A 20,329-nucleotide genomic window follows, 5' to 3' on the forward strand; every position below is an offset into this window, starting at 1 on the left:
AATCAACCGACCGAACGAACGAACGAACGAACGAAAAGTTAATTTCCCCAAAGCGAAATCATGGGGTATCGTCGCTCGTCGCTCATCCCCCTCCCGATAAACGTCAAAGTCCTAATGACATGTTGGCTGTCGGAGCAGCATTAGGGGTTGTGAGTGATCCTTTCGTTTTCCTGCTCCTCCTCCTCCTCCTCTTCTACTTCCACCGTTAGCGTCACATTTTTGGTTTGCATCGTCCTCTCGTAATCCAATTATAAACGCCTCCGAAAAGTGCGACGAACAGCAACCAGTCTCACCTTTCTTAATTTCTTTCTTTGAATCTTCATGATGATGGGTGGTGGTGAAGCGCGTTTCTAATTACATACAGACGTTCTTTTCATTTTTTAATTTGGTGAAGAGAAGTGGTGCTAGGACGAAAAGAAAAAGTAATTAAAGGCCGCATCCACTTGAATCCTCCCTCTCTTTCTCTCTCTCAATGTCTATGTCTGTGTGTTGTGTTTAGTCAAGGAGACGCAATTTAAAGGTGACATGCGATATAGTGATGAATGACCCACAAAGCAATCCTTGGATCAGTTTTTATTTTATCAAGTATAGTTTACAAATGTTTAAAATGACATTGTTATTAATTTTGTATTTTTGTTTGTTTGTTTGTTTAGATTGTCGGGGGGGATTACGAGTGCAAGGCTTTGATGGTGTCGTACAGGTGGAAGCACATGTCGATCTGCTTCTGGTTTTCGAGTTGGTTCCACACGTGCACGCAGTAAAAGGGCACGTCCTGCGGTGAGTACAGGGAGCGCGAGTGCTGCCCGAGAACCATGACGTAGATGTTGACGTCGGTCGCCGGGTCCGGCAATCGGGACATCTTGTGGAAGGTGAGAAGAAGCCGACGGTGCTGATGGATACTTTTCGGCTGGAGCATCATGCTGCGCAACCAGAATTTCGAGTTCTCGAAGACGAGGAGACCGACGGTTCGGATCCTGCTGTGCAGAGCAGGCGGCGACCGCAGCAGCTCCTCGAATCGCACGAACGTCGCGGGCTCCTCGAGACGCCGCCACCTGCTGCTCTTCTCGTGCGGCTGCTTCGCAGGTCTCAACTTCATCGGAGCGCAGAGCGATCGTACTCTGTCTTCCTCGTTGCAGAGCATCATGTAATTGTTCAGCACCTTCTCCTCGTTGCTGCACGGAACCTCAATCTCATTCTTTACTTCCCTTGTTGTTTTAGCAGCCATCTGCAATTGAAAAGCCTCTTCTGATCACGGCACGACATGTCCACGAACAACAACAACATTAATCCATTAATCGACGCAAGCAAACGCTGAACCTACCTGAAATACGTTGCTCTGAAATTTCCGTTGAGGCGTATAACTGGTTGCATAATACGATGCATCATTGTTTAATTGTCCGTTGCAGACTGAATATCACCAATTGTTTTCCATCAGACATTTACTTTTCCGTTCGCATTAAAGTTTGCTGTTGCAGAAACATTTTGCAGTTGTAGTGTGTTGGGTTGAGGGCATTTTGGAAATGATGCAAATTCATAAATGAAATGTATGCAGACGTTTATTCTTCAATTAATTTGATTAATTGTTTCCGTGTTGTTGTTTTTGTTTTAAATCGATCGGAAAACACACGTGTTGCATCGATGTAGTAGTTGTCGATTGTTATTATCATTATTATTTATCTTCTTTTTTTTTTACATAGAGATTTCTTATATACACGTACATTGTGAAAGAAAAAAAAAATGAAAAGAGAATTGAGTTGTGGGGTGGAGGGTGAAGAGGAGTGGTTCAATTTGGTTTTTGTAGCTATAAATGGGGAAATAATAATAGTAGTAATAGTAGGTAGAGAGAGAAAAGATGAGGTGAACGAATGATGTGACGACACTAAGGAATTGTATCAACGAGAGGGGGGAGAGAGATAGAGAGAGCTATTTATATATATATAAAACACCTATATACAAATACAATAAATATTTACAGGGGCGGGTGGTGGAGAGATGTTGGAAAGGAAATAATGTTCTTTTATCCGATAATTGGATCTAAGTCTTTTCGGGGGGAGGCGAACCATCATCGCCGTTCGTTAAGGTCTCTGTTGTTGTCGTCGTCGTCGTTACTGTTAACGATGATGCTTCCGTTTCTGAAGCGTTGCTGCAATCGCCCGTCTCCGCGTCTTGCGACCGCTCGCAACTAGATTCCGCTTGGTCCATCGGTGAGGAGCTGCTCGTATGCGAGTTGCTGCTATGCTGCTGGTGATCCTCGTGGATGGGCGTCGGCACCGAGACGTACACCTGATGTTTGTTGCCACCGCTGTCGCCGCCCTCGTGACAGCTCGAAGGGCACTCGATCCTCTCGCTCGGGAACATCGTGCTCTTCGTGTATATTTGGATGGGCCTCTGGAAACCTTTGGAAGAGTTGTCGGGGAACGCGAGGATCTCGCTCTTCGCGAAACCCACCTCAGGGGAGAGCAGGTACTGCGTGAAACTGCCGGGAAAGAATTCGATGCTGTTGTAATTCTTGTAGATGGTCTCCTACAAACAAACAACATAAATACTCGCACGAGGTGGTCGTCTTCCTTATACGATCAACGGGTGTGACAATCCCGCGAACCTCGGTCGTTGGTAGGTCGTAGAAAAACGTGAAAACTCTCCTTACCGTAAGTTTCTTTTTGTTCTTGTAGCTGGCCCAGTTCTGCGGTTCGAGGATGAGTTTGCCGCCAGGACGAAGCTGCGCGTACATTCGTCGGAAAGCCTGCTTGATGCCAGCGTCGCCCCAATTCAAATGGATCCACTTGGTGATGCTCAGGCAGAGGATGGTGTCGAACTGCGGCTGCTCCACGCTCAGCAACGAGTCATCCTCCAGCACGTAATTACCCTTTTTTTTTCGATGAGAAACACAATAATTATTAGAAACATCTAACTTGGTAAAGTATTATTGTTGTTGATGATAATGATGTTGATTCTTGCGATTCTTACTTGCACGAAGGTGACGTTGTGGGGGAAGGATTTCCCGTGGCGCTTTTCGCCGAATCCTGGAATGTCAATAGGCCCATATAGTATTGCCATGGATATGGGGAAAAACTCACTACTACTTGTCTTGGTTGTCGTCGGTGAACGGATGGCGGTGGCGGGTTCGGGTTCGAGTTCCATTTGGGTCGCAACGCCACCCCCATTGCTACCACTACTACAACCGACGCCGACGCCGCCGCCACCACCACCACCATAAACACCTGAGGCGCTACCACCACCACTGACGCCCGCGCCGCTTCCGCTTCCGCCTCCGCCATTACTACTCACGTAGTGCTTTACGTTTTTCCTAGCTATCGCGATCAACCGCTCATCGATATCGATGCCGACGACGCTGCGGGCAGAGAGATCGCGCGCCACCGACAACGTTATGTGACCGATGTTGCATCCGATATCCAGGATGTCCTTGTCCTCGAATATATCCCTATTCAGCGCGAAACATTTCAGTCGCGCGTCCAACTCCTGATGTCCATTCCTATATCCGTAATACCTGAAAAACAACAACAACAACAATAGCAACAGTAAGAAGCATATATTATTCATATTTGATGTGTTCATTACCTATTGTAATTTCCGTACTGGTAACGCTGATCGCGACCCTTGAACTGCGGCAACGCCTGATTCTTGTTCTTTTCGCGATTCAGATTGCGCTGCGTCCTAAATTGCCACGGATTGTTGCGATTGCCGCCGCCGCCGCCGGTGCGTTTGAGATTCCACGCGCCCGGCTGCGGTACAACCGGGCTCACGATCTTGTCCATCGAATACTTTAATTTCTTCACGGCGTCCTTGTGCTCCTCGCTCTTTCGCTTGTTCTTATCCTTCTTTGGAGACAACTCGAGCGTCAGTTCCTTGGGTGCTGCTTTGCTACCGGTCGCCGTCGTCGTGACCGTCGCCGCCGCTTCCGGTTCGTCGGCCTTCGAGGAGGCGTCACAAACTGCGGACGAGGCGACGCTCGCTGCCGCTACGACGACGGCGGCGGCGGCGGCAGCAGCACCAGCTTTCGTCGTCGCTGCTGCTGCCTTTGCCGTCGCGACGACAACGACGGGCACGTTGCATTCGGGTATCTTCGCTGAATCCCTGTTAGACTCGGGTGTTTTCGCCTCGATGATCATCTCAGCATCAGAATAGAGCGTACCCGAAGTGGTCCTTCTCTTTCGTCCTTTTTTCTTTCTGCCCTTCTTCACCGGCGAACAGAGCTGCTGTTCGTACTCGGCATCATCCGCGCAATCTATCAAATTGAGGGGATCGTTAATGTTCGGTGGTATGATCACCTCCACCGGTTGCCCTTTGCGTCGCGGTGGCGTCGGGATCGGCGACGATTTGGGTGTCACCGCGTTCATGGCACGGTTTATCTCCTCGTCCTGCAGACTGTTCAGATTCAGCGGGTCGTTGATGTTACCACCCAGCAAGAATTTAGATGGCAGCACCGGCTTGCAATTCTGGATCTTGCCGCCGCCGCAACCCGAGAAGCTCTTCGAACGCTTCCGCCCGCCACCCTTGACTGACTTTTTCTGTGCATTTTGCGTATGACTGTTGGCACCTCCTCCTCCGCCGCCACCACCGCCGCCGCGTTTCTTCTGCTGCTGCTGCTGCTGTTGTTGCGGTTTCGTGTTGTTGGCCGTCGTTACTGCCTCCGCCACTGCCGAAGACATTTCTGAAAAAAGAGCAACAATAACATTAGAATCGATTGTAGAGAAACGTTTAAAGTTTAAACGAACAAAGAAGCAAACATAAAAAAAAGAAGAAAAATAATTGGATAGAGTGCGCGTGCGCGATTGGACTGCCCGCAGATGCGATTGAGAGCGGGGTACGCGGGTGGCAGTTGTTGGCGGAGGTGCGCGGGAGGAAAACGGTCGAAAACGTTGGAGGTATGGGTTGGAGGAGGGAGCGAAGGGAAGGGGTATCCTCAACAAGGAAAATATGATGGCAGGTCCCCCTGCGCTGCTGCAGCAGCAGCGGTGGTGGTAACGGCGGCGGTGGCGGCGGTTATGGCTACGGCTAAATACTCGCGGCAACGCGCCATTTCCACCTCCCCCTAACCCCCCTTCTGCCACCGTACAGAAAAACACAAGCAAGCTAGCTCTCGATCGACGGTTGGTTCGAGCAAACAAAATACGACGATGATGATGATGAATGGCAGCGAATGCTATACGAATGAAACTCACCCGATCGATGTTGCCTCCGACGTGCAGCGTCGCCTCCTGGTGCGTTAATCCTATACAGTGTGCCTGCAAATCGCCAATAAATTCCGCGAAAAACGGCCAGCGTCTATCTCATACGACACCGTCGAAACGACTACCAAATCGTTGCGGCCCGAACGCCGACCGCCATTTTCCGCGGCCGTCCCTCGTTGCCGGCGCACGCGGTCCCCACGAAAACGCGCCAAATTCAAAACGTCTGACCGCAAAACTGCACGTATCGAGTGCAAACAGCCGCTCGCCAATTGCGCGACGCCTTAACGTACAACAGCGATCGTCGCAATCTATTAGTTTTAATCCAGAAATGCATTTAAAATCGGTATCGACGGTTGCGTCGTTTCGATGCGAACGTAAAATGTGACGATCTGGCAACGCGTCGACGGAAGCGACCGAGTGATAGCGCCCAAACGCCGATTGGCGCAAATCATCGTTCGCGTTTGAACAATCGGTGTACGTGAGAGAGAGAGAGGGGGAGAAGGAGCGTGATTAAAACAGTCGCGAAATTGAGGTAGTCATGGATCGGGGCTGATGGGAGCAACAGGTCAATGGGAGGAAGGTGGAGAGTGTGTCGCACCTACTAATCCAGTCCCATCCAAGTCCGGTCGTCTTGCGGTAGGCCCTTAACTATCATCAATCGCCCACCAACATTTCCCATCCACCCTTCTTCCTCTAACCGGTGAGTTCAATTTTTGCGGTTATTGATGAAATCGATATTGCGCAATTTCAATTAATTAATTTTTTATTCGTATCTTCCGCAAACAACAATTATGTCATTTGAACAAACATTAATATACATACAGATGACAAATGTCGATGCATATGTTTATCGGGGATTTTGAAGTAATTCAGTTGGCAATACTCGCGTCAAATTTAATTTGGCAACATACCACAATTACAATTACGTATACAAAAATATATGAAACGATTTAACCAAGTAATAAATACTAATTTCGTATTAATTATGCGCAATTCGATAAATTAAGGTTTGAACGCACGTGCAAACGATGCCAACCGTAATTGGACGAGCGCGTCATTCAAATTCAAAATAATACTCTTCTCGTTTGTTTTTTTGTTTTGTTTTCCTTTCTCTTTATCATCGTCTCTTGTTTTATTACAATTTTCGCATTTATATCATCTTTTTGTCTCTCTTACATTCAACAACAACAAGAACACCCTGTTTCATAATCATCACATACATATATATGTCACTTAACAGTTTATAATACAAAGAACAATCAAACAAACAAATATTAAACAGTAAAAAAAAAACATCAGGAGAAGGAAGGAAGTAAGCGCAACACAAATGTTGTTATGATTATTGCATTATGTTGATGGATGGAAATGAAAATTGATGATAATTTCCTAAACGTAACGAAAATTAATTCTCCAATTAACAAATAAAACTAAATTCTCTTCTCTTCTCATTAATTGACAATAGTTTTGACATTGCAAATAAACAATTGGAATAGTAATGAAATTTCGATTGAGCAAGATATGAACAACAACAATAATAATGAACGAAAGCGTAGGAAAATAACATAAATAAATAAATATATATATATATCTCTTCACTTCTCCTTCATTTTAATCATAATAATAATAATAATAATAGAAAATATTTGTATTTGTATAAAAAAAAAGAACACGTATGACATTTGTTATCGTTTTATATGAGTGGGGGCGGGGGCAGGGAGATAGGGGCGTGGCGAAATAAAAAAATGGGTGGGCGGTCATTAGTAATTATGCATTATGGTTTTTGAATAGCATAACCATAACAGAAAACATGACAATAATAATGCGCGTCTGCGGGGGGCGGGCGGTCGTTGAACAACTACTAATAATAATAAATAATACAATCTTCTTCTCAAGTAATATGATACAAAATAATTGGTTGCTTTCTGTTTGTTTTGGGAGGGGGGCCGAGAGGCGGTTAGCAGCGGGGTTCCAATCTTTGGGCCAAATTCATAGGGGTTGCGCTCTCATTTTGTTTGGGGGGGGAGGATGGGGGCCAGCCGGCTTCGGTGGATGCGTTCATCTTGGCATTGTTCATTAATCACAAAAATATACTACTTTACGTAGTTTTTATACCATCATCGTCATTATCGGGTTGTAATACACTAACACTTGCGCACCCACACTTATCTTTCGCGATACCATCGTCCTCGAGGCTTTCGTAACACTCTTGGGGAGCGAGGTGAGGCGGGCATTCGTCGCTGCCGTTTAATGTTCGTCCGATGCGGCGACGAACTGCTCCGAAGTCGCCTATTGTTCGTGGATTTTAAGTCCTCTACACCTCTTCCGCCACCGCCGTCCAAGTCGACGATCTTTTGCATGCGCACCACCGTCGCTTGCTGCGGTTCCTTATGGTTGCTCACCTTTGCGGTGAGCACCTTCTCCGCGTTGTCCCATCTGTCCAGGTCGATCGCGCGATCGGACAGCGGTCGTTCCTCTTCGTCCAACGCGACAACAACCGACTCACTTTTTTTACTCGATTCACTAGATTTCTTATGTACACTTTGGTCGGTTAATGTTTTCCTATTATTTACGGGCGGCTGCGGCTGCTGCTGCACTTCCTCCTCTTCATCTTTGTCATCCTCCTCGTCCTCGTCTTCATCCTCTTCGGTCGGTGCCGAATCGTCTTCATGGACCACCTCCTTCCGATGTTTGCTCCGGTTGTTCTTGTTGGGCCATCCGGTTCGATTTTTCTTCTTTTTACGTCCGGGTTTCTTGCCAGGACTGTAACACCTCCTCAGATGCCCGCTCTTGTTGTTCTCCAAGTGTTTGTAGTTTTCGTAATCTTGCAGACTGTCGATAGCGTTCGACGTGAACCTGAGGCTCACCTCCTCTTCGCTCTGGATATCGATGTGATCAAAGTGGCCGAGCGCGTCCATCGCCCCGCTCAAGATGTCGTCGATATTATCACCTCCAACTTTCTTGCGCTCGCCGTCCACCGTCGCCTCCATCTCCTCCGGTTTGCTCTCGGGGATGACCTGCAGCAGATTACGACTGCTGCGCTCGCGTTCACGTTCACGTTTTTTCCGATGAGGCATGAGACTGCTGAGGATGGCGAGTGTCGACGCGTGCTGTCTTGGCGATTTTCGCGGATTCCTGCCGGAGACGACGCCGCCGCCAACACCTCCGCATCCTCTTCGTCTACGGCCGCGCTTCGTGGGTGCCGCGCAGCAATCGTCCAGCGAGTTGCTGTCCTCGCTATGCGCGAGCGTCGTCGCTGTCGTTTCCTCCTCGTTCGAACAGGAGTCGGGCGTGCTGCAACCGCCGGCCGAATTCGACGCGACCTCCTCGAGGATGTGTTTCTTCAGTTGCCTGTAACTGGAGATGCAAACCTTGGGATCGAGCGGCGGAATGGGTCCCATCTCGTACGGCAGCAGAAATGGTTTCCAGTAACCCGAATCGCTGAAGCACGTGTAATACTCTTCGCCTTGGTCCTGCCGCGAGAACGTCTGATACCAAGGTTCGCTCTTGGGCACCCGTTCGAACGCGAACTGCAGCTCCTTCAAATTCAATCGACCGCTGTCGCCATCGTCGTCTGCTCCTCCTCCTACTCCAACACAGCTACTGCTGCTTCGTCTCCTCCTCGTCCTCCTCGCTGCGGCATTATCTTTCTTTGCAATGGTCGTGCGCGTCTTACTCTCCTCCTGCTCTTTGGTAATGGTGGCCGCCGCCCTCCTGCCATCTGCCGCCAGTTTCGCCCCGTTCCCTCTTGTCACCGCCTTCGCTGTAGGCATGAACGTTCCCTGGTGTCGCAACCTGCAATCATCAACAACAAATCCAATTACATTATGCAACCGATTGCGCCAAACCATTTCAAAATAACAATAGTCATAATAATAATAATAATAATAGTAGTGACGATGATGATGATAATTATGATGATTTGAACAACAAAACGAGTAACACATATAAAAAAAACACACTCTACACGTTTGAATTTGACGTGCACACATTTTCTCAACTTAACTTAATGACTGATTACGAGTGAGTGTTTGATTGATTGATAGGTGGATGGTTTTTAGATCTAGTAAGAAAAAAATAAAGATTAACCTCGAGCCCGGGGTTTCAAATTTGTAATACTTTTTGTTATCCTGGATGAAGGCTTCAGCGTGAGTCATCCGTTTCTTGCGTTTCTTTGTCGAAGGGGAAGAGGAACTGTTGTCCGGAGATGATGTTACCTCCTGCTCATCCTCATCCATATTCATAACAATCTGCTCCCGTCGACGTCGCCGTCGCTCATGAAACTGTTCCTCCTCCTCTTCGACGTCACTGATTATCGCCATCGATGTTTCGCCGCGTGCGGTGCTCGCAGTCGTGTCCGGACACACGGCGTCGATGTCGTCATCATCATCGTGTCTTCCTTCATCATCATCATCATCGGACTCGTCTTCTCGCTTCGGAAATAGAAAGTTCTCCGCTTCGTTGTTGAGCTGTTTCAGCTCCGAAGTTCGCATCCGGCGGAATTTCACGATTATTGCAGATTTATTCTTTGCATTCGCTTCTTCCTGCTGTTCTTTGAATGCCACTTTCGAAGTGCTTTGACCGCTGGTCGTGGCCTGATTGACCTTGTAGAACGTTCTCGGTTCGAACGCGATTCGCGATTGTCGCTGACGATTGACCTCATCGTCATCTTCTTGGCGCACTTTTGGCCGTCGCACTCGGACATCCATTTCCTCCTCTTCCTTATCATCGTCGTCGTCGTCATCATCATCATCATCGGATGAATGTAATCGTTTCTGTTTCAGATTGCAGGAACGCTTCGGTCTTCCAGAATCCCAAGTTTCGGAATTCTGTGAGACAGCGGTGGTCGTCTTCTGTACGATGATTACAAATGTTATTAGTAATAGTACATAAATAGTATATAAATATATATTATAAACTTACCGGGGTCGTGTTCTTGTGTGCTGAGCGTAGTTCGCGCACCTCCTTGGCTCCCTCGGGCTTAACGGGCGGTTCTTCGTCGGCGGTGTTCGCGATGAGGTTGTTTGCGAGTGCTGCACGTCTCGTCGTCCTCAGCAGACGCTCGTTAACGATCGGCGCGAGCGGGCAATTGCTTTTTTCTCTGTCGCACAGCGAACTCGTCCTCGTCCTGGGCATCTTCGGTGGTAGTTCGCTCGTCGTCTGCGGCGTAATTGTAATCGTATTCGGTAGTGCGTTCGGAGACGGTGGAGAGCTTTCTATCTCATCGATTCCGTTCGACTTGAGGAAAGACTCCAAACTTGCGCTATCCTTTATCAGCTTGTCCAGCTCCACAAAATTACTCTCGTCCTTGACGAATGCGATGTGTTTACTGTCGAATATGTGCACCTCTATATCCTTGTAATCGATGCGACACACCTCGCAGAATCCGGAGAGCGGCGATTGCGGTTGCAGCGGAAATTGCAGTTCCTGTCGCTGCTGATGCTGATGCTGCAGCTGCAGATGATGCTGTTGCTCTGTGACCACCGAATTTCTGTGTGTTCTCTTGTGCAGCGATGCGATCGTCGCTGCAGTCGCCAATGATGCGGCCTCCTCCTCCTCCTCCTCTGCTGTTGCTGCAGCTTCGTCTTTGCTTGCGATTGCGGCCGCCGCTTCAGCTGCTCCTATTCCTCTCGTAAACAACAGTTCTTGCGGTGGCGCCAGTCGTGGTCTGCGTGTCATATTATTCTGCTCGTCGGCAGAGTAAATTTGGTGGACGAGGCCCTTGCTGCCGGGATGAGCGGCGAAATTGAACGTCGGCCAGTTGCGCAACTCTTTGAATACGGGCCTGTGCTTCCTGTCGAACGCCTCGTACTTGACGTAGGGCGCCTTCAGCTCGACCACCTTGTACCTCCTGTTGTGTTGCAGGTGATAGCTACTGCTGATACGTTTTCGCAACGCCTCCGACACCTTCTCCAGCCACTGGAGAACGATCTCCGCGGAGCACACCTTCACGCCCCACTGTTTCGCTTGCACCAGGGGGTCCTTTGCGACAACGGTGACTGGGGTTGTTTTACGTGCCCTCTCGAGCATTGCATCTGCACGTGTTTTCTGAAAAAAAAGGTAATTTTCATATGTATCATACATATTTAATGAATTTGAATTGATTCACTTACAGGTCGCCCTCCTCTGTTGGGTGCGTTCGAGTGTTCGGGCGTTCCATGGTCGCTATAGGAACAGGACTGGTGGCTGCTCGGGGTTTGGGGGGTCTTCGGGATCGACCCGCCCCCCTTACTGGCGTTCTCCCATACCTCCTTATCGGTCACTACGTGGGTCACCTCCTTCACAAGAAAAAGCTCCAAAACCTGCACAAACACAAGACTAAGTGAGTAAGATACAAAATAATAATCAAATACGACGAAATCAATTCGAATCGAAATTTTCAAAATATTAATAAAATAGATGGGAAAAGGAGAACGCGCGCGTGCGCCCAGAACCGTACCGATTCTCCCGCCAAAAGAGAGAAAGAAAAAAACGATACGCATTCCTAGGCCAAGGCCAATGTCACGCAGAGGTTGGTTTCTTCAACTTCGTCGCGCCATCATCAAACATACAAAGAAGCAGCAACATCTTCGTGCGCTTTAAATTTACGACGTTGCCAAATAACATATACATATATATTTTAAATGCACACACATTCATATATCTATATAGACACAAGATCGGTGTTATACCTCTATATAGATACGCGATGTTGTACTTCTTCTTTTACCCCCCAAATCTGAGATACAAAAAGAAACGTCAGAAAACGTTTGCAGCGTTGCCATCGACACGTTGCTTTGTTATTGTTTACGTAATTTAAATTACTATCATTCCGATCGACTTTGCGTGTGTGTGCGTGCATGTATTTAATATTCGCTCGCTTTTTTTTTCCTCTTCTCCCCGCTCTATTTTCGCCTTTAAATCTGTCGACGGAGCGCTCGCGTCGGCGGTGGAATTTACTGATCGATTCGCTCGGCTCTCTGCGGTCCGGCAACGTCGCTCCGGTTCTACGGGTCAAGGGGAGCGGTGGTAGCGACGGCGGCGGCAACGCAACCCCCCCATGCAGCAGCAGCAGCAGAGAGTACGTTTAACGTTTACTGTGAATGTGTATACGCACATATATATATATATATGTATGCATGCACGTACGCGCACAGCATAGGTGGAAGAAATACGCTGAGACATGCGGCTGCTGTCTCCTTCGTCGCTGTTGCCGACTCCCATATTAATACTAATAAACAAACGAGGGGGGACGGGGGGAGAAAAGGAGGCCAACAACGTTGCATAATTTCGCCGTTGTCGTCTCTTGTAATTGTTATAAAATTTGCTGTTGCACGACTAACTATTCGATCCGATTACAATGTTGTTGAAGCAAGAAGAAGCAAAGCAACATAGAGAGAGAAAGAGAGAGATAGATGACGAAACTTACCCCACCTAGTTCCTTGATTTTGCTCTCGAGCTTGCTTGAGGTTATGTGGCTTTTGACGTCCAAATAGAACCTGTAGTTCTTGAGGGGTTTCGTGCCTGGCACCAGCGTCACAGGGCCTAAGGAAAACACTCGGTTTATATTAGTTTACAGCCTTCTTTGTTTTGTTTGTTTTATGCTTGAGTGTGTGTGTGTGAATAGAGATGCGTGCCTACAGGAATATAGGTTGTTTGTTGATGATTAGGAATTAGTGGATGATGTTGATGATGATGGTGGTGGATATGGAATATTTGCATTTACTTTTATTCAGCTGAATTGTAGTAGCAGTCGTTGCTGTTGTTGCTCCATCGGCATCGGCGGCGTCGTCGTCTTTCTTTTCTCCGTTTGAACTAGATACCATCACTTTGCGGGACGGTGCACCCTGGGCATAATATGTAGTATATCTGTGTGTGTATATACAGGGAGGAACACGCGTTTAGGTCGCGCAGCAGAACGAGGAGCCGCCTTCACACAACAACAACGGCCATTTATATGATATTATATACCACGCACACACACACACACACACCAGTCACTACTCTACTCCACTCTACTCTCTGTTCTGTTCAGTTCTGGTGTTTGCTATATTCGCTCGCGTTCCTTCTTCGTTAGTTCGGTCGAGGTCCGTTCGCCGTTCGTACACTTGATCCAACTTGAACACTGGCAGCAGCAGCAGCAGCAGAGAAGAAAGAAGAACCTGGGCTCGGTGTTTCCACCTTTGTTTTTTTCTTTTCGTTTCCTTCAGTTAGATGTATATGTACGTCTATATGTATGTGTCCCTCGTATGTATCTATTATTCGTTCGTTCGTATTGGATATTTGCCTCACCGCCGCCGTCGCAGCAAGACTTTAAAAAGCTTCAGTGGTGTCCGTCCGTCTGTCTGTCTGCCTGCTTACCTGCCTCGATGTTGGTTGGTTGGTAACGCTCTCTCTTCTAAATCCCCTCTCGCCCCCTCTACCATTCCATTCCATTCCCCTTTTCGTCGTTCCAACTCTAGCATACACGCACTCCCTCTCTCTCTCTCTTACTCGCGCGCACTATTCGCAGCAGCAGCTGTTGCTCTCACTCTCATCGGATCCCGGCAAAACAAACGCGCCCAACAAGCCCTTGCCATACGTACACGCATTGTTACCATAGCCGCAAATTCAACAACGCCGGATTCCGCCGCTTCCTCTCTGTCCCTTCGTCACGCGCGACGCGACGCCTTTGCTCTGACCAAAATGAACGATCGTAGTAACTCCCTGCAGCACCTCCTCCTCGTCGTCTTCGTCGCCATCTGCGTACGTATTTTCACTCGTCCGTCGATTGAAATCACTTCACCTTTCCATGTTCACCTTATTATGTTATGTTTATCTATTTTGATTTTCTTAATTTCAGATTCAAAACAACCGACTCGAAAAGCGACGCACAATTAACCAATCGCATCAGACCGATTGACATTTGAGTCGACCGGTGGCGCCCTCCCCTCATTTCTCTGCCGTTGTAATCGCGCTCTCGGCGTCATTTGGATTGCCTACATCGTTTGCGACGCAGCGAAATAGGAATGAAAATAATCAAACACAAACTTTAGGTAAATATAATAATAATTAATAATTCACTTTACAAATATCAAATCTATAAATATAACGCATAAATATAATAATATGTATAATAATCACATTCAATTTATATAATTTCAAAATCTTCTCGAATCACCAGCGTACATAATCTCTCAAATCACATCGATTCCACGTAATTCGGAAACGATATCTTCTTTTCCCATATTCTAATTTGTGTTTGTTTCTTTCTTTTGCATATTTGTATATATATATTAGATTAGTTTGAGGTCGTCCTCTATTGTTTGTTCGTTGGTCAACGGTCGGCGGGGATTATTTAGGAAACAACGAAAGTCACTTGTTTGGCCGTCGTCACCGTCGCCGCCGCCGCCGCCGCACTCGTCTTTGCCTAAGATTTCCGGCCGAGATTGGTTTTCTGCCTGTGCAGGAACTTTTCCTCGAGTTCACCGGGAATCTACAAAAAAAAAATAAAGAACGAAACTACAACTTAAACTACATCCGAATAAATTAAAGGTAATTGTTTAAAATTTAATATAAGAAAAAAACGCAATCACTAATCCCTTTCGTGTTTCAGCGATTATTTAGATTCGAGAGAAAAAAAAGAGAAATCGATTTGGGTTAATCATTTTATTCAGAAATGTGTGATTCGGGGGAAATAAACTGGAAGAAAAAAAGATAATGTAAGTAATAAAACGACATGGGAGAGAGAGAACAAAACTGGTTACGTTTATTTTGATTAATTTTTGAGAAAAGCGAGTGCTTCTCGATATAGGATGGAGACGAATTGGGTGGAGACAAAAATTTAGATTCCTGATTTGCATTTTGTTTTATTTTTTTTTTGTGCGCAGATTATTGATTACTGGTTATCAATGATTCGGATATGTCGCCGGGTTCCTGAAACATTCGGGATGGTTTTTGATTTCAACACGTACGTAGAGAGAAAGAGAGGAAAGATGTACAACGACGATAGATACAGAAGAAAAAGCAGATTGGTTAGTATATTGTTATTGTTATAATCGTCGTCATTGATTGGTTATTACTGTATTAGTTTGTTTTTTTTTAGTTATTTGTCGTCTGCGGTGTTCGTTTGACTTGTATTTACCTTGGGCTTCGATCTGTGCGTGTCGACGGCTTCGATGGGCAACTGTATGTGCTCCACTCGGCAACCGTACGCGACGGGCGTCAGCTTGATGATCGTGTGCAGCGGCACCCGCAGGTAGGGAAGTTCCTCTGCAATACATTCATATTATTATTATTGATAAGTTTGTTTTTGTTTCATATTCATTCGTGTTGTCATTACCGGCGGATTTGTCTAAAAAGTAGGCCAAAAGGCATCGCAGCACCGCCTGATGCGAGACGACGAGCACGTTGCCCTGCCTCTCCAGCTCCATGATGACGGGTTCGAGACGCGCCACCAGATCCTCGTAACTCTCGCCGCGCGGATAACGGTAAGCGAATTTGTTTTGGTCGCGAGCGCAAAAGTCCTCCGGATACTTTTCCTTGATTTCCTCGTAGGTCATCTCCTCGCAGATGCCGGCGTCGATCTCGTTCAGCGCCTTCCATCGCTCCTGCGGCGCCGTCACCCCGGACACCGTCTGAATGGTGCGCTTCAGCCACGACGTCCAGACGCGCAGACCCTCGATGTTCTGCTCCTTGATGTACTTGGAGAGGGCGCTCGCGTACAGCTTTCCGCGCTCGCTCAGATTCGAATCACCGCCGATGCGACCGTCCAGATTCTGCTCGCTCTCCCCGTGCCTCGTCAGGTATATCGTCCTCGGTGTTATGTGGATGTTCATGAGGTAGTAGACGATGCGCGCCTGCACGTGCCCCTCGTGCTTGTGGACGACGCACTTTTCACCCGTATTGTAGATTTTCATGAAGGAGATGTCGCGTTCCTTGTGCTCGTCCAGCGGCTGGTATCGCTCCTGGTAGTGCTCGATGCGTTTCAAAAAGTCCATCAGAGCGGCGTCCTTGTTCATATTGGTGTAATCGGGACTGCTCACTTTCACCTCCATGATGTTCTGCTCGATGATCAGCGGATCGTCGCACACCGACTCCACGAAGAACAGCTTAAAGCCCATCTTCTGGACGACAATGTCGTGGATGACCTTGCGTCTGTCGACCGTCGAATTCGTCGCATCGAAGACGGCCACCTCGCCACCGTTCTCCAGCCAAAGGCAGACGTCCTGCAGAGCTTCGACCGCGCACTGCGCCCTTATCGCCATCGCCTCCGTGTTGTCCTGCCGGAAGAACTCGTGGCTCTTGTATGCGGTCGTCGCGTGTCTTCTGTACTCGCCCAGATTGAAGACCCGAGTATTGATGCCGATCCAGTTGAGGTAACGCGACAGCTTCTTCGAGATGTACGTCTTCCCGCGAGCCGGCAATCCGACCATCGCGATTACGTGCGGACTGTTCACATAGTTGGCTCTTTCCCCTGCAAAAACAAAAAAACAATTTACTAATGTTGTATTTATTTTACAGATCAGACGGAGGAGAGAGTACAGCATCAACAGACGCCGAAAGGTCAAAGGTCCAAATCCAAAAGAAATATTACTTCGACTAATATGTTCGTGTGTGTGTATATGTGCGTGTGTGTGTGTTTATAGTTCAATACCGATGCGAATCGAGGTTGTCCTCTGGAATTGTGTTTTCCTCTTTTGCAGCAACTTCTCGAGGATGTTATCCTCTTCGCATTGTCCACTCATAGTTGCTGCTGCTGCTGCTGTTGCTACTGATCTGCTTCCAAGACGATGTGCACCAGTGTGTCTCCACTATCAACTGTGTGTGTGCGTTCCTCGAGGCACACACGCCATCAACAACCTCATCTCCCTTTCTCCTCGTCCCGGCATTCCGCAATTTACAGATAGGCCAAACGCGACGCATGTAGCAACGACGGCAGCAGCCAACGCAACGCGATCTGTTTTTTCTCTTTCTTCTCTTTCCTTGATTCATTTCACATAATAATATCCAATCAACACGTCGACCCATATAACATACGCGCATCGCGTGGCCAAAGCGCGAAACAAACACCCGACGATCGCCAAACGAGTTTCCCCTCTTTCTCCTTTTCTCATTCACTCACTCTCTCTAACGCCCGCCCGCCCTCTTGACGCTTCGTAGATTAGATAAACGTCGCCGCAATCGATGTAACAAAACAACAAAAAAAAAACATGATCATCATCCAACTTTGCGCACTTGATTATTATGCATTGGCCATATAAATAGCCCTCTGCCACATCGAACGTTTTATCGATTGATCTACCTATGTATGTATGTTTTTTATCGGCGAGTACCTTTGGACTTTGCGTGGAATCCCGCCAGCGCTCGCAATTTGACATTGAAATTGTCAAATTGATGACAGTGACATTAATGAAATGCATCCGGCGTCCGCGTGCGTCGCATCCCAATATCAAAGTGGGTCGTGCATCTCTCCCTCTCGTCAATCTTGCAATCATCGCAATTTTCCTCCCAAGACATCTTTCGTAGGGCGTCGCATTTGGTCGCATTCATTTATAATTGCAGTCGTCGTGCGGTCGACATATTTTCCATTAGTCATGTAATTTTCCATACAGTTCCAGTCTTTACCGAATTCGCCCCTCCTTCTCATTATCATAAGAATTTATAATTTTTCCATAGCCACGTGGATGCAACGCGACAATTAATCGCACTAGATTCATTCATTCATTACCATCCTCTGAGAATCAATCAATCGCTTTAAATTCTATTTCTAATCCGGACAATCGATCGATTTTCCATGGCAACAACAATAACACGTAGTAGTAGTCGTTGGATGGGTAATTAAAGTGAAACCGTGGCCGACGTTAATTTCCATCGTTTATTCGCAATTGGAATGTCAAATGCATTTGTTTCGAACACACGCGCTTGATTCTTTTCCAAGTGCCGCCTATACATACCTACCTATACATACATACAACGTTATCAGCTGTATTTACTTATTTCACTCTCTCTCTCTATGTCTACAACACATACAAACACTCTTTGTCGATGTTTATTATTTTTACATTTCCTTCAAGGTCCAATTTGCCATTGCTACTGCTTCTTCCCCATAACATTTACAATCAATGTTTATTTTCTTTTACTCTCTCTCTCTCTCTCTCTTTCGCACTCTTCTCCAAGAAACATATACAAATAATTTTGCATATATTTTTTTTTGTTTTGTTTTCGTTACCTATTTCAAAGGTCTCCTTGTTGAGGAATTTCCACGTAGACTGCGAGAATTTCAGTTCGACCTGATCCTGAGGCATCGTGCGTCCGATTACTGATTGCAATTATTACGCGTACAAATTATTCGCAGCACCACCCTTCTTCTTGCTGCTGTTGTCGCCGCTTTTTCTTCGCGCAAACACAGGAGTACTGCTGCGGCGTTACAGAACCACGTGTACACCACCACCACCACCACCGTTCTTCTTCGGGGCGCCTTTTTCTTCGTCGTGCATCGCCGCACAACACGCAGGTAGTAGCGCAAGGTTCGATTAGAAGCAACATACAGTAGGTATGGAAGGTAAATAATACACTTTCTGACCTTCTGGGCGACTTCGGGCAGACCGATAAAACCGGAATCGATCTCTGCTCTCTCTCTCTCAATTTTTTTGCAGTTCCTCTTCAATGAAAGAGACGCACGCACGCACATGCTCTCACGCACGTACAAAACAGACATGCATTTGTTTTTCTGCTCTTTCTCCGTAGACAATTGCAATTCCATCGGAGCGCGTTGACCTTTGTCATATAAAGAAAGAGAGAGAAAGAGAGAAAGAACAGCATAATCATCGTCATTCAATTGCCAAAAAAATAAAAACTAATCAAATTCTGAAATTCCCCACATCCTCATCTTCCTACAAATCTGCAACAAAGGAAGTTTTACATGTGCAGAAGAGATGTATGTCACGCAGTCAGTCAGTCAGGCGGACGTGAATCCCAGCACGTGATTTCCATCCTTCGCACCCCCACCTTGTGATCGGTGCGTGTGCGCTCGGTGAATCATGCATGTTTTTGCGCGCAAAAATTGTATTATAGAAGAAGCGAGATCGGAGGCGGCAGCTGTGTCGATGACGCTGTTGCCTTGGGGATGTAAAAATAAACGACGGCAACCGCTCGGTTTCCCCGGCAACAAACAACAAATTCGCATGACATTGTTGTTGTTGTTTCTCTGTGACGCCGGGCGTCTTGCGCCATATGACTGTCGAAATGTAGAAGCGTCGCGACGCTTTCATTTTTACTTATTATTCGTTATTATTATTTGTAAATTTTACTTTTAAAATTTGTTTACCTCTGATAGGGAATGGTTTTGTCTGGACGGTGGCCGTGTTGGGCGGTAGAAGACGTTTCGCTTCTGGCGACATCAGCGAAGGGCAATCCCTGCAATCGTACAGAGACGTCGACGACGACGATGATGATGACGAAGAGGAAGTGTTGGTAGGTGACGTCCCGGTGGAATTCCGCACTCGCAGAGATCCGTTGAAGATGTCCACACAAGCGCTGCTCATTTTCTCTCTCTCTCACACTCTCTTTAACACACACACTACTATATATTCTCTTTGTTTCTTTATGAATCTATTTATTTTCAGGTTGTTTTTGCTGTTGCTGTATGTTGTTGTTGTTGTTGTTTACGCGCGCGCGTTTCAATTTCGCGAACGTCGTTCCGTCTCGACGTCTGGCGTAACGTTGTCTGCGGCTCCGTCACGTTACATCGGTCGTATTTATATCGACGACGGTGGCTGGCGGCTGTTGGCGGTGGAGAGCGCTCTCCTCACCTTCCATTGCGAGAACCGCGCGCGCGACCGCTCGCCTATGTGATCTTCGACATGGATGGACGTCCGTCTTCTTCATCAGCTTTCGCAGAAATCAGGCCAACGCGAAAAAAAAAACAAACGTTCAACCCCTCTAGCTAAAAAAAAAAGAACAAACAAACGACAATCAATTACAATGTCATCGGGGATTTGGACAGTGTATTAGGCAACTTAAAGAGCTCTCCTCACAAAAAAATAATGTTAATATGTCGTTGGTCAAGCAAATATTTGAATAATTAACGATCTGTTTTTCAATAATATTTATTCGCAATCATCGTTAACGTTCCTTTTCTTATATTATATTGTCGTCAGCAATATAATATAAGAAAAGAC

The 20,329-nt window shown here is 46.9% G+C and overlaps 4 protein-coding genes across 11 annotated transcripts; all 4 read right to left on the minus strand.

Moving 5' to 3' along the window:
* Positions 1-593: 593 nt before the first annotated feature.
* On the minus strand, positions 594-1,398 carry LOC108559009. The gene is made up of 2 exons (XM_017916126.1): positions 1,322-1,398; positions 594-1,245 (listed from the first exon to the last, which is right to left on the minus strand). The coding sequence occupies exon 2, from the start codon at positions 1,223-1,225 to the stop codon at positions 668-670; it is 558 nt and encodes a 185-aa protein (XP_017771615.1). The 5' UTR covers positions 1,226-1,245; positions 1,322-1,398; the 3' UTR covers positions 594-667.
* A 268-nt stretch (positions 1,399-1,666) lies between these two features.
* On the minus strand, positions 1,667-5,378 carry LOC108559008 (7SK snRNA methylphosphate capping enzyme-like). Of its 4 annotated transcripts, none has more exons than XM_017916125.1 (6): positions 5,184-5,378; positions 3,580-4,672; positions 3,084-3,508; positions 2,968-3,023; positions 2,648-2,866; positions 1,667-2,523 (listed from the first exon to the last, which is right to left on the minus strand). In XM_017916125.1, exons 2-6 carry the CDS (start codon positions 4,668-4,670, stop codon positions 2,035-2,037), a joined length of 2,280 nt encoding a protein of 759 aa, XP_017771614.1. In that variant the 5' UTR covers positions 4,671-4,672; positions 5,184-5,378; the 3' UTR covers positions 1,667-2,034. The 4 variants fall into 4 exon arrangements, with proteins under 4 accessions (XP_017771614.1, XP_017771613.1, XP_017771612.1 ...); XM_017916124.1 differs by having other exon boundaries at positions 3,081-3,508; XM_017916123.1 differs by having other exon boundaries at positions 3,078-3,508.
* Positions 5,379-6,822: 1,444 nt separating this feature from the next.
* Positions 6,823-14,017, minus strand: LOC108559006 (protein chiffon). Of its 2 annotated transcripts, none has more exons than XM_017916120.1 (6): positions 12,895-14,017; positions 12,598-12,713; positions 11,303-11,491; positions 10,113-11,237; positions 9,309-10,042; positions 6,823-8,984 (listed from the first exon to the last, which is right to left on the minus strand). In XM_017916120.1, exons 1-6 carry the CDS (start codon positions 12,992-12,994, stop codon positions 7,355-7,357), a joined length of 3,894 nt encoding a protein of 1,297 aa, XP_017771609.1. In that variant the 5' UTR covers positions 12,995-14,017; the 3' UTR covers positions 6,823-7,354. The 2 variants fall into 2 exon arrangements, with proteins under 2 accessions (XP_017771609.1, XP_017771608.1); XM_017916119.1 differs by having other exon boundaries at positions 9,279-10,042.
* Positions 14,018-14,262: 245 nt separating this feature from the next.
* On the minus strand, positions 14,263-20,059 carry LOC108559003 (6-phosphofructo-2-kinase/fructose-2,6-bisphosphatase 2). 4 transcript variants are annotated; one of them, XM_017916113.1, is made up of 4 exons: positions 19,477-20,050; positions 15,490-16,623; positions 15,292-15,419; positions 14,263-14,643 (listed from the first exon to the last, which is right to left on the minus strand). In XM_017916113.1, exons 1-4 carry the CDS (start codon positions 19,691-19,693, stop codon positions 14,578-14,580), a joined length of 1,545 nt encoding a protein of 514 aa, XP_017771602.1. In that variant the 5' UTR covers positions 19,694-20,050; the 3' UTR covers positions 14,263-14,577. The 4 variants fall into 4 exon arrangements, with proteins under 4 accessions (XP_017771602.1, XP_017771605.1, XP_017771604.1 ...); XM_017916116.1 differs by lacking the exon at positions 19,477-20,050 and adding an exon at positions 18,379-18,731; XM_017916115.1 differs by lacking the exon at positions 19,477-20,050 and adding an exon at positions 16,804-17,422.
* Between the last annotated feature and the right edge of the window lie 270 nt (positions 20,060-20,329).

Source organism: Nicrophorus vespilloides, unplaced genomic scaffold (genome assembly GCF_001412225.1).
Source record: "Nicrophorus vespilloides isolate i.1.1-1 unplaced genomic scaffold, Nicve_v1.0, whole genome shotgun sequence".
In the NCBI taxonomy this organism is placed as follows: domain Eukaryota; kingdom Metazoa; phylum Arthropoda; class Insecta; order Coleoptera; family Silphidae; genus Nicrophorus; species Nicrophorus vespilloides.